This window comes from Pristis pectinata, chromosome 14 (assembly GCF_009764475.1).
Source record: "Pristis pectinata isolate sPriPec2 chromosome 14, sPriPec2.1.pri, whole genome shotgun sequence".
NCBI lineage: Eukaryota > Metazoa > Chordata > Chondrichthyes > Rhinopristiformes > Pristidae > Pristis > Pristis pectinata.
Genome location: NC_067418.1, coordinates 4,451,002 through 4,470,379, shown reverse-complemented (window position 1 = coordinate 4,470,379; position 19,378 = coordinate 4,451,002). Strand labels below are relative to the sequence as shown.

Here is a 19,378-nt window from a genome sequence, read left to right as displayed (position 1 = left end):
TAATGGTGAATCTCAGGATATTCAGGACTGAAAATTTGGTGATGGTTTTGCTTTACATGGTCAGGTAAATGCCTCTGCTGCAACTGTACTGGAACAGCATGGAACATCAAACAATCTGCTGGAGGAACTCAGCGGGTCGAGCAGCATCTGTGTGGGGGGAAGGAATTCTCGACGTTTTGGGTTGAATCCCTGCATTGGGACTGAATGTGGAGGGAAGATAGTGGGTATAAAGAGGAGAAGCAGTGTGGTAAGACAGGTGATCGGGGGAGCAAGGAGGGTAAAGGATGATGGGCAGATGGTGCCAGGCGGGAAGGGTGATAGAGCTGGGAGACAAGAGGCAGGTGAGTGATAGGATAGAAGCAGGCATAAAAAAGGAGAGAGGCAAATGGAGCGACATAGGGTGAGGATGAAGGTTGGAGACAGCTGCTGGAGGGCGTTAAGCAGGAACACAAAGGCTATCTTTGGACTGCAGGCGTCCAGCACCAGAATGGGGCATCATCTGGTCCCACAGCCCATGCTGGATCCAGCATTGTATTGGTATTTGGATTGGTTTATTATTGTCACTTGTACCGAGATACAATGAAAAACTTGTCTTGCATACCGAGCGTACAGATCAATTCATTACACAGTGCACTGTGGTAGTACAGGGTAAAAACAATAACAGAATACAGAGTAAAGTGTCACAGCTACAGGGAAGTACAGTGCAGGTTGACAATAAGGTGTTAGGTCATAACGAGGTAGATCGTGATGTCAAGAGTCCATCCCATCGTATAAGGGAACCGTTCAATAGTCTTATCACAGTGGGTTAGAAGCTGTCCTTGAACCTGGTGGTACGTGCCCTCAGGCTCCTGTATCTTTTGCCTGATGGGAGAGGGGAGAAGAGAGAATGACCCGGGTGGGTGGGGTCTTTGGTTATGCTGGCTGCTTCACCAAGGCAGCACGAGGTATAGACACGGTCCATGGAGGGGAGGCTGGTTTCCGTGATGCACTGGACTGTGTCCACAACTCTCTGCAGTTTCTTGTGGTCATGGGCAGAGCAGTTGCTGTACCAAGCCGTGAGGCATCCAGATAGGATGCTTTCTATGGTGCATCGATAAAACTTGGTGAGCGTCAAAGGGGACATGCCAAATATCTTTAGTCTCCTGAGGAAGTAGAGGCGCTGGTGAGCTTTCTCGGCCCTGATGTCTACGAGTTTGGACCAGGACAGGCTATTGGTGATGTTCACTCCAAGGAACTTGAAGCTCTCAACCCTCTCGACCTCAGCACCATTTATGTAGACAGGTGCATGTACACTGCCCCCTTTCCTGAAGTCAATGACCAGCTCTTTTTTAGCTGACATTGAGGGAAAGGTTGTTACCATAACACCATGTCACTGAGCTCTCTATCTCCTTCCTGTACTCCGACTCATCATTATTTGAGATACGGCCTACTACGGTGGTATCATCTGCAAACTTGTAGATGGAGTTAGAGCAGAATCTGGCCACGCAGTCAGGAGTATATAGGGAGTAGAGTAGAGGGCTGAGGATGCAACCTTGTGGGGCACCAGTGTTGAGAATAATCGTGCTGGAGGTATTGCTGCCTATCCTCACTGATTGCTGACTGTTGGTCGGAGGCGGAGCTGTAGTCAATAAACAATAGTCTAACGTAGGTGTCTTTACTGTCCAGATGCTCCAGAGCTGAGTGTAGGGCCAGGGAGATGGCATCCGCTGTAGACCTGTTACAGCGGTCGGTGAATTGCAGTGGGTCGAGGTTGTCTGGGAGACTGGAGTTACTGCGTGCCATGACCAGCCTCTCAAAGCACTTCAGGCTTTTCTGATATCACATGGAGTGTATCGTCTTGGCTGGAGACTGGCTCCTGTGATGGTGGGGGCTCAGGAGGAGGCAGAGATGGATGATTGATTCAGGACTCCTGGCAACCTTTGCCAAGTACTTAGAACCATAGAACCATAGAACAATACAGCACAATACAGGCCCTTCGGCCCACCATGTTGTGCCGACCTTTAAACCACGCCTAAGACTAACTAACCCCTTCCTCCCACATATCCCCCTATTTTAAATTCCTCCATATGCTTATCTAACAATCTCTTGAACTTGACCAACACATCAGCCTCCACCACCACCCCAGTGCATTCCATGCACCAACCACTCTCTGGGTGAAAAACCTCCCTCTGATATCTCCCTTGAACTTCCCACCCATTACCTTAAGGCCATGTCCTCTTGCATTGAGCATTGGTGCCCTGGGAAAGAAGCACTGGCTGTCTACTCTATCACAGGATGGTGAAGAAAGCTTTTGACACACTGGCCTTCATCAGTCAGGGTATTAAGCACAGAAGTTGAGATGTTATGTTGCAGTTGAACCAGATGTTGGTGAGGAGACATTTAGAATATTGCATTCAATTTTAGTCACCCTGCTATGAGAGGTGCATGCTGGACTCCTCCATCACTGACGGAGGGAAGATTCACATAGCTTCCTGCTTCCGTTTGAGTTAATTGTTCACCATCACCCGCAGCCAGTTGTGGTGAGGGTGCAGCGTGCTGATCAACCCCATCAGTTGTAGACTCAGTGTGTTGCAGCTGCTTCTACTGATTAGCCGCACACAGTCCAGTGTTGCAGCTCAAGACCTCATTCTCACGTGTGCTTGGTATTGGTATTGGTTTATTATTGTCACTTGTACCGAGGTACAGTGAAAAACTTGTCTTGCATACCGTTCATACATGTCAATTCATTACACAGTGCAGATACATTGAGTTAGTACAGAGTGCATTGATGTAGTACAGGTAAAAACAATAACAGTACAGAGTAAAGTGTCACAGCTTCAGAGGAAGTGCAGTGCAATGCTCCTGGTGAGTCTTTCTGCTCTTTGGTCTAATATCAGATAGGGAAGGGTATATACCAGGTTACACATGCACTCCTATGGTCCACAGTGCTTCAGGGGTGCCCAGTGTTGAGGCTTTGACATCTGTTCTGACCCCATCCCATTGAGCACAACACTAACCCACATAAGACAGGGGAGTGTCAGACCTCATCTGGAATACTGTGCCCAGTCCTGGTGCCCCTGCAGTGTGGGTGATACAATTCCTTTGGAAGAGGCCTAAACAGAAGCTACAAAGTCATTTCCAATTTGAGTTACTTGTGTCAACCTTACATCCATTTACTGCAGTCTAAATTTAAAGGCAATCTGCATAAGATCATTAAAGATCTTGATTGCCTTTCTGTTGACAAATCATTCCAGTTTTTACAGATTGGAGAGGATTGGAGATCGATTGAAATATAAAAGGACGTGGCAGTCTGTTTATTGTATCTTTGCGCATGATTGAACATGATGTGTATTTATATGGTGATTCTAATTCGATATGTGAAGTGTGTGATGTGCCTGCTTTCTCACAACATTAGGGATATTCAGACTGCATCAAGAGTTTAAAGTCTCAACATGTAACTAGCTTCAGTGTCCTGTCTTGTGTATGAGCCATCATTTCGGGATATGGGCCAAGTGCGGGCAAATGGGACGAGCTTAAGTGGGAATCTTGGAAGGCATGGACCAGTTGGGCCGAAGGGCCTGTTTCCGTGCTGTATCACTCTATGGCATTATTTCCTCGGACATGTAAGCTGTATTTAATGTATTCATGAAGACATTTCAGTGCGGTTGTTGGGCAGTTGGACTTTTCCTTGAGGTTAGTATCTCCCTTGAATGCACTCTTAGCTGAGGAGGCATTGTTGGTATTCATGGGGGACCTTCACAGGGTTCATCATGAAGTAGCTCAGTGTCCTTGGAGCTAATATCTGTTCCAGGTGATCTCCTAGACTGGGTTTGCTATCCTGATGTGGGGTATGGCCCCTCGAATGGACCCCCCCAGTTGATGCCAGTTCCTGGAGAGAACAAGGTGGGGAGGGGTGAGAAATGGAAGGGATGGGGTTCATTGGAAGGGGATATGGTGTTGTTGATTGGATTGATTGGGTGGAAAGTGTAGTCCTATGGACAGTGCTTCAGCCACCGGACGTGTGGGCACTGGGTCCATTTTGAACATCGGGAATATAAGAAACAGCAGTAGGGGCAGGTCATTTGGATCCTCGAACCACTTGCAACGTTCACTCAGATCATGGCTGATCTACTCTCGGCCTCTCCACCACCCTTCCATTCTCTCGATACCACCTTACTCCTTTGACCATCAATCTCCGTCTCACATATATTCAAAGTCTCCGTCTCCACAGGTAGAGAACTTGAAACATTCATAACCCTCAGAGAGAAGAAATTCCTTCTGGTCTCTGTCTGAAATGTGCAATCCCTTCTTCTTGGATCCAGGTACCCCATTCTCTCAGTGTGTTGGACCCCCTCAGAATGTTATATGTTTCTATTTCATCGTCTTGCATCTCTAATGAGTGGAGGCTCAACTTTCCTCACCTCACTCCGTGCACCAACCCCTTCATCCAGAAGTCAACCTGATGCACCTTTTTCGCACTGCTTTCAATGCAAGTATGTCATTCCTTAAATATGAACAGAGAACATAGAACAGTACAACACAGGAACAGGCCCTTCGGCCCACAATGTCTGTGCCGAGCACAATGCCAAATTAACTAAACCTAACTGCCTGCACATGGTCTGTATCCCTCCAATCCCTGCCTGTTCGTGTACCTGTCTGAATGCCTCTTAACCCTCACTATCGTATCTGCCTCCACCACCATCCCCAGGCACCCACCACGCTCTGTGTAAAGAAACCTGCCCCACACATGTCCCTTAAACTTATCGCCTCTCACCTTAAATGCATGACCTCTGGTACTTGACATTTCTACCCTGGAAAAAAACATGGAAGATGCAGAAATCCTTGTCACATTTGCAGAGCTAAGGATTGGTATTGATTTATTATTGTCACGTGTACCGAGATACGGTGAAAGGCTTTTGTCTGCGTGCCATCCAGACGGATCATTCCATACATAAGTACATCAAGGTAGTAAAAAGGAAAACAGAATGCAGGATATTGTGTTACAGTTACAGAGAAAGTGAAGTGCAGGTAGGCAAATAAAGTGCAAGGGTCACGACAAGGTAGATTGGGAGAGTTAAGAGTTCATATTTTAGCCTATAAGAGGTCCGTTCAAGAGTCTGATAACAGCGGGATAGAAGCTGTCCTTGAGCTTGGTGGTACGTGCTCTCAGGCTTTTGTATCTTCAGCCTGTCAGGAGAGTGGGGAAGAAAGAATGACTTGAGTAGGAGGGGTCCTTGATTATATTATCTGCATTCACTAGGACCCTTGGATCTCCTTGTACCATAAGTTTCAGTTTAAATAATAATTTGCTTTTTTGTTCTGCCTTCCAAAGTAGATACCCTCACTTTTCCTCTTATTACAATCTATCTACCAACTTCTTGCCCACTTAGTAACCTACCTACGCACCTCTTTGCAGGGAAGGTTTCCTTACTTCTGCAATGTGTCCTTTGTGCCTTCCAGATGCCTCGACGTGCATGATGTCGGAGTGGATCAGCTGGTCTCCCTGCAGCCTCTCCTGCGGAATGGGCTTGAGGTCTCGGGAGAGGTACATCAAACAGTACCCCGAGGACGGTTCCCCCTGCACCCTGCCCACGGAGGAGACCGAGAAGTGCACCGTCAATGAGGAATGCTGTAGGTGCATTGACAGGGGAAGGGGCTCAAGGGCCAGAGGTAGACTGCAGCCCCCTCAACACCCAAGCAAAGCCGGGTTCACACTTTGAGCGAGGGACTTTGTGAAAGACTGGAAGAGGCAGAGAGATATGCGGTTTTACACACACACACACATGCACACTCACACATGCACACACACACATGCGCGCACACACACACACACACACACACACACACATATGCACACACACACATGCGCGCGCACACACACAACATTGTGGGTCGAAGTGCCTGTTCTGTGCTGTACTGTTCTATGTTCTATGTAAACCTTTTCTGCACCCTCTTCAAAGCCTCCACATCCTTCCTGTAAAGGGGTGACCTGAATTGCACACAATTTGTTGAGAGACGTTCATTAGGAGAGGGTTAGTGAAAAAGACAGAGCTCACTTGATCTTCTTTGAAGTAGCGTCATGGGAGCTTTCACATTCACTGGGCCTCATTTAAGGTCATCAAGAAGCTGTCACCTTTGACAACATAGCACACCCTCAGTACTGCAAGCAATGGTTTAGATTCTGGAATTCCAAGCTAGGGTTTGAACCCATAACTTTCTGACTCAACAGCAGGAGTGTCACCAAATGAGTCATAGAGCTGTACAGCACAGAAACAGGTCCTTTGGCCCAGCGAGGCAATGCCAATCATCCAACACCCATTCACATTAATCTCTCAGATCCTACCACTCGCCTACACACTTGGGACAACTTACAGCTGCCAATTAACCTAACAACCTGTACATCTCTTGGATGTGGGAGGAAACCAGAACAACTGGGGGAAACGCACGTGGTCATAGGGAGAACATGCAAACTCCACACAGATAGCACCGGAGGTCAGGATTGAACCTGGGTCGTAGAGTCACATTGCATGGAAACAAGCCCTTTTGCCCAACTCATCCATGCCGACCATGGTGCCCACTGAGCTACTCCCATTTGCCTGCATTTGGCCCAAACCCCTCTAAACCTTTCCTATCCATGCACTTAATTCAAATGTCTTTTGAATGTTGTTAATGTACCTGCTTCAACCACTTCCTCTGGCAGCACGTTCCGTATACGCAGCACCCTCTGTGTGAAGAAATTTCCCCTCAGGTCCCTTTTAAACCTTTCCCCTCTCACCTTAAACAAATGCCCTCTGAAGTGGGTGTAACATAAAAGCAGTTCATTGCATGCAAAGTACCGTGGAATGTCCCACCGTTTTGCTTGGCTTTATATCAATGCAAATCTCTCAACCCTTCCACAAGTTCATAGTCAGTTCAGTGTCATCTGCACAAGTCCATGTATACACAGGTGCAATGAAAAACTTACTTGCAGCAGCATCACAGGAACACAGCATCAGATGAGCAGCATTCACAAGTAAATAATAAATTGAACATGTTATGTATGATTTTTACAAGAAAGAACCAGAATTAGAACAAAAAAAGTCCATTGTAGTGCAAAGTGGTCACAGTGTTGCAATACTGAGGTAGTGATTAGGGATATGCCAATCGGTTCAAAAACTGAATGGTTGACGGGAAGTAGCTGTTCTTGAACCTGGTGGTGTGGGACTTCAGACTTCTGTACCTCCTGCCCGATGGTAGCCACGAGAAGGTGGCACGGCCCGGATGATGGGGATCTTTGATGGTCGATGTTACCTTCTTGATGGGATGTGACAAGACAGAAGCTGAGAGGTGGAAGTAGAAGAAGAGGACGGGGTTATTTCTCAATCCAGAGAAGGGGATAAGACTGTTTGTCGCACTACACAAGTGACACAATGTGCATAATGAATAAAATTACCACAGATCAATGTTCAGTTCTTCAGTAACCTTCATTCACTCAAAAGTCAAAGTGGAGTTTCTTGTCATCTGCACAAGTCCATGTATACACAGGTGCAATAAAAAACTTGCAGCAGCATCACAGGCATGCAGCATCAGATAAGCAGTATTCACAAGAAAAACATAAATTAAACATAAATTATACATGATTTTTACAAGAAAGAACACAATTAGAACAAAAAAAATCCACTTTAGTGCAAAGTGATCAAAATGGTCATAGTGCTGCTAAACTGTAGTGATTAAGGTTGTGCAGGTTGGTTCAAGAACCAAATGGTTGAAGGGAAGTAGCTGTTCCTGAACCTGGTGGTGTGGGACTTCAGGCTTCTGTACCTCCTGCCCGATGGGAGCTGCGAGAAGCTGCATGACTGTACTGCCTGACACAAGTGTGGAGATGGTTGGTGCTCCATGGAGCTTGGCAGTGATGGTGGAGGAACTGGGACTGAGCTATGGGAAGTGGGACACTGCAACAGCATTGCACTCATCGGCAGACCTTCTGCTGGGTCGCTGACAGATCTCCTCTTCCTCCTCTGGTAACAGCATCGAACACCTGCTTTGTGACAGAGTGGGGAGAGTGGGAAGAGTGCAGTGCAAGCTGTGGCATGGGCACCAAGAGCCGGCAGAGAATGATCAAGATGCACCCGTCCGATGGATCCATGTGCAAGGTGGACACGGTTCAAATGGAGAAGTGTGGGATGCCAGACTGCCGTAAGTACAAAGGCTGAGATTGGGGACCTGCTCACAGATACTACAGCAGAGTGCTTATACAGTTGTACAGCACAGAGACAGGCTCTTTGGCCCACCATGTCTGTGCTGAACATTTTGACATCCTATATAATCTGATTTACCAGCATCAGGACCGTAACCTTCTTGCCGATTTAAGTGCCTTCTTAAACCTCATGTAGTAATCATACCTGATCCCACCACCTCCTCTGGCAGCATGTTCCAGATATCAATCACTCTCTATTTAACAAAAACTATAGGGCATAGGTTTAAGGTGAGGGGGAAAAATTTAAAAAGGGACCTGAGGGGAAACTGGTTCACACAGAGGGTGGTCTGTATGTGAAATGAGCTGCTAGAGGAAGTGGTTGAGGCAGGTACATTAACAACATTTAAGAGACATTCTACTATACTGAGGTAGTGATCGGGGTTGTGCCGGTTGGTTCAAGAACTGAATGGTTGAAGGGAAGCAGCTGTTCCTGAACCTGGTGGTGTGGGACTTCAGACTTCCCTACCTCCTGCCCGATGGTAGCTGCGAGAAGATGGCATGGCCCGGATGGTGGGGATCTTTGATGATGGATGTTGCCTTCTTGAGGCAGCGCCTCCTGTAGATACTACCGATGGTGGGGAGGGATGTGCCTGTGATGTGTTGGGCAGAGTCCACTACTCTCTGCAGCTTCTTATGTTCCTGCACATTCAAATTGCTGTGCTGTTAAATGCCCCCTCAGTACAGAGGCAGTTAGTGATGGTCATAAAAAAGCTGATCCTGTTGTCCACCAGTACTGAGAGGGCATTTAACGTATATGGAACGTGGTTCCATGAAAGTGGTGTCAGAGGGAGACAGAGTGGTGAAGAAGGCTTTTGGCATGCTAGCCTTCATCAGTCAGGGTACTCAGTATAGAAGTTAGAACATAGAAAACCTGCAGCACAGTACAGGCCCTTTGGCCCACAAAGCTGTGCCGAACATGTCCCTACTCTAGAAATTACTAGGCTTACCCATAGCCCTCTATTTTTCTCAGCTCCATGTACCTATCCAAAAGTCTCTTAAAAGACCCTATCGTATCCGCCTCCACCACCGTTGCCGGCAGCCCATTCCACACACTCACCACTCTCTGAGGAAAAAACTTACCCCTGACATCTCCTCTATATTTACTCCCCATCACCTTAAACCTGTGCCCTCTTGTGGCAATCATTTCAGCCCTGGGAAAAAGCCTCTGACTATCCACATGATCAATGCCTCCCATCATCTTATAGACCTCTATCAGGTCACCCCTCATCCTCCATCGCTCCAAGGAGAAAAGGCTGAGATCACTCAACCTTTTTTCATAGGGCATGCTCCCCAATCCAGGCAACATCCTTGTAAATCTCTTCTGCACCCTTTCTATGGTTTCCACATCCTTCCTGTAGTGAGGTGACCAGAACTGAGCACAGTACTCCAAGTGGGGTCTGACTAGGGTCCTATGTAGCTGCAACAATATAGAGCAGCAAGAAGCTGGTCTTGCCTCTGACGTCCGTATCCCACGTTACACAGTGGTGGATGTGATGCATTATTTCTGACTGCATTCTTGCATTGGTTTTCAGAGACCATCCCATGCATGCTGACCCTCTGGTCGGACTGGAGCGACTGCAGTGTGACCTGTGGCATCGGCATGCGGATGCGGCGGAGGATGCTGAAGTCACCAGCCGAGGTGGGCGAGTGCAACGAGGAGCTGGAGCAGCTGGAGAAGTGCATGCTGCCAGAGTGCCGTGAGTAGAGCTTCCACATTGCCGATCCTTGCACTCTCTGTATCGCATTCCCTGCACGGCACAGATAGGCCGTTCTGCCCCTTATAGAGTCATTGTCATACAGCACAGAAACAGGCCATTCGGCCCAACTGGTCCATGCTGACCAAGATTCCCATCTAGTCCCATTTGCCAGCACTGTGGCCATATCCCTCTAAACCTTTCCTATCCATGTCCCTGTCCAAGTGCTTTTTAAATGTTGTTAATGTACCTGCCTCAACCACTTCCTCTGGCAGCTCATTCCATATACTGACCACCCTCTGGGTGAACAAGTTGCCCCTCAGGTTCCCATTAAATCTCTCCCCTCTCACCTTAAACCTATGCCCCGTAGTTCTTGATTCCCCAACCCTGGGAAAATAACTGTGTGCATTCACCCTGTCTATGCCCCTCATGATTTTATACACCTCTATCACCCCTCATTCTCCTACATTTCAAGGAATAAAGTCCCATCCTGCTCAACCTCTCTCCAGTCCCTCGAGTCCTGGCAACATCCTTGTAAATCTCCTCTGCACTCCTTCAAGCTTAATGGCACCTCTCCTATAGCAGGGTAACCAAAACTGAACACAATATTCCAAATGCGGCTTCACCAACACCTTGCGCAACTGCAACATAACATCCCAACTTCTATTCTCAGTCACCTGACTGATGAAGGCCAGCATGCCGAAAGCCTTCTTCACCACCCTGTCTACCTGTGACACCACTTTCAGGGAACTATGTACCTGTACTCCAAGGTCCTCTGTTCTACAACGCTCCCCAGGGCCCTGCCGTTCACTGTGCAAATCCTGCCCTTATTTGCCTTTCCACTTATCTCACACATCTGAATTAAACTCCATTCTCCTTGCTCACCCAGCTGATCAAGATACCCCTGTATTTTACCCAGCTGATCAAGATCTTGCTATAAATCTTCAGAACTATAGATAACCATAACTTTATAAACCTCTATAAGGTCACTGCTCAATCTCCAGTTCAAAAAAAAATCCTGGTGAGTCTCTTCCGCACCCTCTCTATTGCTACCACATCCTTTCCGTGGTGTGGTGACCAGAACTGTAAATAATCCTCCAAGTGCAATTGAAGGAGTCTTGGCGGGTGATGGCAGCTCCTCTTGTGGAAGCATCCACATTGAGATCATAGCGTCAAGAGAGTCATCAAGTTGTACAGCACAGAAACAGGCCCTTCGGCCCAACTCGTCCATGCTGACCATGATGCCTATCTCCACTGATCCCATTTGCCTGCATTAAGCCTGTATCCCTCTCATAACCTTGTCTTTAAAACACTGTACTTTTCTCTACCTCCTCTGGCAACTCGTTCCAGATACCCGCCACCTTCTGTGTGAAAAACATCCCCCCCAGGTCCCCTTTAAATTTCTCCCCTTCCATCTTAAACCTGTGCCCTCTAGTTTTAGGCTGCCCTGCTCTAGGAAAAAGACCCTATCTATGTCCCTAATAGTTTTATGAATGTCAATGTCTCAGCCTCCACTGACTCTGGAGGGAGAAGTTCCAAAGGTTCGTCATCCTCTGAATGAAGAGACTCTCCCTCATTTCAATCTTAACTGGCCGTCGCCCTTATCCTGACACTGGCTCCTGGTTCCACACTCTCCAGCTTGAAGAGACAGACTCTCAGTGCCGACCCTGTCAATTCCTCACTGTCTTTATAGTTCCATGATGTTGCCTTTCATTTTTGTAAACTCCAGGACCACTCAATCTTGCTCAATCTCTTGCAGGAGAATCCCCTCATTGAAAGAGTCAACCTAGTCTCCAAGTCAACCAAGTCTGCCTCATGTTGAAATAAAGACATCTATTATTCTTAAATGTGAAGCCATGATGTATTCCCAGTGATGGTCTGATATGAAGAAAGATCAATTTGTTCTGAAGAGGTGTTGTGTTGCTGGAAATTTTGTCTAATAGATTTCAGGGAGTTACAAAGTCATAGAGTTGTATAACATGGAAATAGGTCTTCCAGCCCACACATTGACCATCAAGCATTGAAGGCATTCTGTCCGGATGCATCATGGCTTGGCATCACAACTCAGTCCGTCACAGAAACCAGACTCCCCTCCATGGACTCTGTCTACACTTCCTGCTGCCTCAGTAAAGCAGCCAACATAATCAAAGACCCCACCCACCCCGGACATTCTCCCTTCTTTCCCCTCCCATCAGGCAGAAGATACAAAAGCCTGAAAGCACGTACCACCAGGCTCAAGGACAGATTCTATCCTGCTGTTATAAGACTATTGAACAGTCCCCTAGTACGATAAGATGGACTCCTGACCTCACAATCTACCTCGTCATGACCTTGCACCTTATTGTCTGCCTGCACTGCACTTTCTCTGTAGCTGTAACACCTCACCCTGCATTCTGTTATTGTTTTCCCCTGTACTGCATCAATGTACTGATGTTTTGGAATGATCTGTATGGACGGCATGCAAAACACAGTTTTTCACTGTACCTCGGTACATGTGACAATAATAAACCAATTACCAGTTAATTCCCACAAAGCTCACATATGTTCTCTGCCCCACGTATCTCCTTCACCAGTTGTCCTCTGCTCCTCCAAATTCCACTTGGACAGTTGAGAATAGGAGGCATTTTCTCAGAACAAGGAGAAATACCTTCACTCACAAAGTTCCAGATCTTTAGAATTCTCTGCCCCAAAGGGGTGTGCATTGAGTGCATTCAAGGTAAAGACTGATAGGGTTTTGTACTTTAAGGAAAGTCAAGATGATACAGCAAAGTGGAATTTTTTCAGGATCCGCCAGGATCTCATTGAAAAGACTAAGGAAGCTTCAGGGGCTGAATTGTCTTTTATTCATTCGAGGGATGTGGGCTTCACAGGCTGAGCCAGTATTTAATTACCTGTCCCGAAGCTGCCCTTGAGAAGGTGGCGGTGAGCTGCCTTCTTGAACTGCTGCAGTCCTTGAGGTGTGGGTGTACCCACAGTGCTATTTGATTACAGTGCTGTTCGGGAGGGAGTTCCAGGATTTTGACCCTTCGACGGTGAAGGAATGGCGATATATTTCCTAGTCAGGATGGTGTGTGACTTGGAGGGCAGCTTCTAACCAATAGTAATAAACTAATTCCATTTCCAAGCACTCATTTAACTAATCCTACTCTGTGCATTTTCACCACCTCCCCAGGTTCTCCCACTTAGCTACACATGAGGGAGAATTTACAGTGGCCAATTAACCCCACAAATTACATGGCTGTGGGATGCAGGAGGGAACGGGAGCATCAGGATTATTGGAATTTTCCTGCAATCCTCATCCCTGCTGACCTTTGTTGCGTTTCTTTCATCGAGAATATTTAGCTCATGTTGTGTTTCTCTGTTGCAGCGACTGATTGCATGGTCTCCGATTGGTCGGAATGGTCTGAGTGCAACAAATCTTGCGGCAAGGGCCACATGATCAGGACGAGGATGGTGAAGCTGGAGCCGCAGTTCGGCGGAGCCCCTTGTCCGGAGACTGTCCAACGCAAGAAGTGCAAAGTTCGGAGGTGTACGAGGAGGCAAGGGGACGAGAAGAGGCGTCGCAAGGAAGCTCCAGAAAGGCAGGGGAACAAAGAGACGAGAGGGGAGCCAAAAATTCCTGAACATACAGGTATCCCAATTCCCGGTCAAACCTTGGGCATGCTTCAGAGTGAGTCCATTGTAGCAGTTAACCCCACCCCGCCCCCCCACCCCCATTTCTCATTTCTTTTTTATTTATCCCCTTTTCTTTGGAGCAGACTCAATGGGCCGAATGGCCTACTTCTGCTCACTTGTCTTGTGATCTTAACATAACGCTATTACAGCGCCAGCGACCCGGGTTCAATTCCGGCCGCTGCCTGTAAGGAGTTTGTACGTTCTCCCCGTGTCTGCGTGGGTTTCCTCCGGGTGCTCCGGTTTCCTCCCACATTCCAAAGGCGTACGGGTTAGGAAGTTGTGGGCGTGCTATGTTGGCGCCGGAAGCGTGGCGACACTTGCGGGCTGCCCCCAGAACACTCTATGCAAAAGGTGTATTTCACTGTGTGTTTCGATGTACATGTGACTAATAAAGAAATCTTATATTATCTTATAAGACCATAAGATATAGGAGCAGAATTAGGTCATTCAGCCCATCGAGTCTGCCCTGCCATTCAATCATCGTTGATTTTTTTTTCTCAACCCCAATCAAGAACCTACCAATCTCTGCCTTAAATACACCCAATGACTTGGCCTCCACAGCCTTCTGTGGCAATGAATTCCACTGATTCACCGCCCTCTAGCCAAAGAAATTCCTCCTCATCTCAGTTCTAAAGGGATGTCCCTTTATTCTGAGGCTGTGCCCTCGGATCCTGGACTCTCCCACTAATGGAAACACCCTCTCCACGTCCACTCTATCCAGGCCTTTCAGTATCTGGTAGGTTTCAATGAGATCCCCCCCTCATTCTTCTGAACTCCATCAAGTACAGACCCAGAGACATCAAACAGTCCTCATACATTAACCCTTTCATTCCTGGGATCATTCTTGTGAACCTCCTCTGGACCCTCTCCAGGTCCAGCACATCCTTCCTTAGATACAGAGCCCAAAGTTGCTCACAATCGTCCAAATGCAGTCTGACCAACGCCTTATAAAGCCTCGGTAGTACATCATTTATGTTCTAGTCCTCTCGAAATTAAGTGTACACAAGTGACTCCTGCCTTTCCAAAAGTGTTCTGAAGTTTTCAACGTTAAATGCTGTACAATCCAGACTTCCTTTAGTGAAACTAATTCCATACCTTGCTGTTTGTTCAGGGTGCAAGATGAAACCATGGACTGCATGGACTGACTGCAGCAAGTACTGTGGTGGGGGCATTCAGGAGCGTTTCATGGCAGTGAAGAGAAAATATCGCACCTCCCAGCTCACCGGCTGCAAGGATATGAGAGAGATTCGAGCATGCAATGTCCATCCATGTTAGGAAGTGTGGCAGGCTATCCTTGCTCATAGATAGACTCACGGCTTTTTGTTCTAAAGTGACGGAATAATATTTTAATTTCATTCCGACACGAAACCTTTCCGTATCTGTAACATTTATAAGTGTTCCAATATCACTGTACACACATACATACATATGCGCGTGCACACACACACACCCTGTACCCACACTCACAAGCTGATTAGAAAGAAGTCTGAATTGTTTAACCTGTGGTTACATTTTATTTTAATTTTTATACACTGGTGTGTGATGTTATTTTTCTCCAAGAGTGTTAAAACCTTTGCATCATAGCTGTTGGTTGTGAGATTTTTTTAAAATAAAAATAAATTCATTTATTATACAAGACTTAGATGCCTTATCAAAGTAACATTTACTGTTTGTTCTTTCACGGTAAGAAAAAGAATAAAGTTAAAGAAACTTAATAGACTTAATAATTAAAATAGTTTTAATTTGCCTATTGTTTGTTACATTCTGTGGTATCTTTCCCAAGTGATTCGATCAAAAACTTGGCGGAAATTTTCCAAAATTCCTTTCTGATGTTTTTAGTTGTGTTTTTGAAGACTCATTGTTCAACTGAGTGAGAGAGAGAGAGAGAGCAAGAGAGAGAGAGAGAGAGAGAGAGAGAGCAAGAAAGAGAGAGAGAGAGTGTGTGCAGGCATGAGTGAGTTTCAATAGTATAACACACACTTTACCTATTTTACCATTTCTTAAAAAAAGAAAAAAAAAGAAAAATAGATAATTTTGTTTATATATTAACTTGTCTGGTTACCACGTTTGACAATAAAACAAAATGGCAATAATATATCTGGCGATTTTTTTATTTGTCAACGTCACTGGAAGAACCTGTACGAATTTTGCTGGAAACACAACGACGTATCACTGACATGTGGTAGTAATAAAACAACAGTTAGCCAGTAAGGTCAGGGATAGATACACTGTTCATTGCAACTTTCCAGAATCAGGCTTTGGATTCATTGGAGTGGCAAGTGGTGACATGATGGAGGTGTTTAAAAGGCTGTTAGACAAGTGAATATGCAAGGAGTAGAGGGATGTGGATCACCTGAAGGCAGAAGACATCTAGTTTAACTTGGCATCGTGTTTGGCACAGACATTGTGGGCTCCTGGTTCCCATGCCCTGGTGGTGGTACTATGCCCTGGCACGATGCACTGGTGGTGGGCGGAGTGTCGATCGAGCTGACTGCTTTGCCCTTGAAGGTGTTGAGCTCCTTGAGGTTTGGTTGAAGCTGCACTCATTCAGGCAAGTGGACAGTGTTCCAACATACACCTTGTAATGATGGAAAGGCTTTGAGTTGTCAGGAGTTAATTCACTCCTCATGGAACACACAGCTTCTGCCTTGCTTTTGTAGCCACGATACCTAAAGACTTACCCTCCTTTTTATGGAAGTCAGGTCGTGAAAGTTTTTTGTACTTCCGCATTTGTCTCAATCTTAGTTCATCTGATTTCTCTCCCCATTCCTCTCCAGTCCTTGGACCTCGCTGGCAGTGCAGGTATACTACTGGTTCACTGGGATTTAAGGGTCTAGCCCTCTGTCCCGGTAACTCAAAGAGTTGTACAGCACATTGGGTCCATCCTGATCATCAAGCACCCTTTTGCATCAATCCTATACCAATCCCATCTTATTCTCCCCATTCTCACCAACTATTCAGGAGTTGAGTTACAGGGAAAGATTGAACAGGTTAGGACTTTTTTCCTTGGAGCGTAGAAGAATGAGGGAAGATTTGATGGTGGTTTACAAAATTATGAGGGGTATAGACAGAGTTAATGCGAGTAGGCTCTTTCCACCTAAGTTAGGAGAAATAAGTACAAGAGGACATGGCTTTAGGGTGAAAGGGGAAACGTTTAGGGGGAACATCAGGGGGAACTTCTTCACTCAGAGAGTGGTGGGAGTGTGGAACAAGCTGCCATCTAATGTGGTAAATGCAGGCTCACTCTTAAGTTTAAAGATTAAATTCGATAGATACGTGGACGGGAGAGGTCTGGAGGTTTATGGACTGGGTGCAGGTAAATGGGACTAGTGGAATAAAGTTTTGGCACAGACTAGAAGGGCCAAATGGCCTGTTTTCTGTGCCGTAGTGTTCTATGGTTCTAACTCCCCAGATTCTACCACTCACCCTCACAATGGGGGCAATTTACAGTGGCCAATTGACCCACTGACCTGGACACCTTTGGGATGTGGGAGGAAACCGGAGCACCCGGGGGGAAACCCGTAGACTCACAGGGAGAACATGCAAATTCCACGCAGACAGGACCTGAGGTCAGATCGAACCCAGGGCCCCAGAACTGTGAGGCAGTGGCTAAACTCACTGCACCACTGTGCTGGTCTGCACTGGGCAACAATATTTTGATCGGCAGGGTTAGTTTAACCAGTGGTGGATGTTACAAGGTGTGCTGCCCCAGCAAGGCCAGGCCCAATGAATTGTGAAAGTGAGTTGGTCAGACGTGACAAACAAAAGAATTGCCATTGAATCCCCCAGGACTGACAGTAAAGAGTCATTCTGCTCCAATCTAAAGCTTATGCTCCACAAGAACCTCCACCCACCCTTATCCCCATCACCATATCCTTCTGTTCCTTTCTTTGCAGTGTGTTTATCACTAAGAGCTGAATATCACCAACAGCCTGTCCTGGTCCAAGCACGTAGACCCCAAGGCCAAGAAAGCTCACCAGCATCTCTACTTCCTCAGGAGGCTAAAGGAATTTGGCATGTCCCCGTCGACGCTCACCAATTTTTATCGAAGCACCATAGAAAGCATCCGATCCGGATGTATCACAACTTGGTGTGACAACTGCTTTGCCTGTGACTGCAAGAAACTGCAGAGAGTTGTGCACACAGCTCAGCACATCACGGAAACCAGCCTCCCCTCCATGGACTCTGTCTATACTTCTCGCTGCCTCAGTAAAACAGCTAGCATAATCAAAGACCCTACCCACCTGGGACATTCTCTCTTCTCCCCTCTCCCATTCAGGCAGAAGATACAAAAGCCTGAAAGCACATACCACCAGGTTCAAGGACAGTTCCTATTGTGCTGTTATAAGACCATTGAATGATCCCCTAGTACAATAAGATGAACTCTTGACTTCACAATCTGCCTTGTTATGGCCTTGCACCTTATTGTCTGCCTGCACTGCACTTTCTCTGTAGTTGTGACACTTTATTCTGCATTCTGTTATTGTTTTCCCTCATACTACCTCAATGAACCATTATCATGAATTGATCTGTATGAACAGTATGCAAGACAAGCTTTTCAATGTACCTCAGTACATGTGACAATAATAAACCAATTCCAGTTTCAATCTCAATTCAAATTTCCCCCAAATGCATCACGGTAGTTTAGCGGTTAGCGTAACACTTTACAGCGCCAGTGACCTGGGTTCAAATCCAGCCACTCTCTGTGTCTGCGTGTGTTTCCTCCGGGTGCTCTGGTTTCCTCCCACATTCCAAAGACGTACAAGTTAGGAAGTTGTGGGCATGCTATGTTGGCGCCGGAAGCGTGGCGACACTTGCGGGCTGCCCCCAAAACACTCGACGCAAAAGATGCATTTCACTGTGTGTTTTGATGTACATGTGACTAATAAAGAAATCTTATCTTGTCTTTTCAAGAGGAAAAAATAAACTTGTCACTCCCTGGAGGACTGGGACTAATAGCATTATTCTGCCGGGAGCTAGGATAGATAGAATGGACTGAACAGCCTCCTACTGGTCTGTAATAGAGTCATAGAGTTGTACAACATAGAAACGGGCCCTTTGACCCATTGTGTCTATGCCGATCATTGTGCTTCTCTATACTAATCCCACTTGCCTGCATTAATTCCACATCCCCCTATGCCCTGTTCATTCAAGTACCTGTCCAGATGCCTCTTAAATATTGTTACTATTCCTGTTTCCACCATATCCTCTGGCAGCTCATCCCAGACACTCCTTGTTTGGTCTCCGCTAAAAATAAAATTCAGGAAATACTCAGCAGGTCAGGCAGGAAGTGGAGGGAGAAAAACGCTTAACGTTTCACGTCAACGACCATCAAGGCTGGGAAAGAGAGAAAACAGCAGATTTAAGTAGCAGAGGAGGTGGGGGAGAGATGCATAGGACAAAGGGAATATCTGTGACAGGGGGAGGCCAAGGTTGTCACGATGACAATCCATTGATGCAGCCGTCCGGTTGATAAATTAATGAAAACAATTTTTAAAAAAAAGAGAAAACAAACAAAGGAACATGTAAAACTATGAAGAGCAGAACAGGCGTGTCGAAAATATCCAGTAGATCAGGCGGTGTAAGTAGAAGACTCTATTCATAGAACATCGAACATAGAACATAGAACAGTACAGCACAAGAACAGGCCCTTCGGCCCACGATGTTGTGCCGAACTATTTAACTAGTAGTTGATGCCTAACTGAACTAATCCCTTCTGCCTACACAATGTCCATATAGCTTATTCTCTGCACATCCATCTGCCTCCACCACCACCCCTGGCAGTGCGTTCCAG

General features: G+C 46.5%; 1 protein-coding gene across 1 annotated transcript in view; it reads left to right on the top strand.

The window, feature by feature from the left end:
- spon1b (spondin 1b) overlaps positions 1-15,679 on the top strand; it is a 353,689-nt gene extending 338,010 nt beyond the window's left edge. Inside the window, exons 12-16 of the mRNA XM_052029057.1 lie at positions 5,440-5,610; positions 7,987-8,154; positions 9,748-9,912; positions 13,277-13,540; positions 14,696-15,679. Coding sequence (XP_051885017.1) covers positions 5,440-5,610; positions 7,987-8,154; positions 9,748-9,912; positions 13,277-13,540; positions 14,696-14,859 — 932 coding nt within the window. The 3' untranslated portion in view covers positions 14,860-15,679. The remainder of the gene's footprint in view (positions 1-5,439; positions 5,611-7,986; positions 8,155-9,747; positions 9,913-13,276; positions 13,541-14,695) is intronic.
- The last annotated feature ends 3,699 nt before the right edge of the window (positions 15,680-19,378 follow it).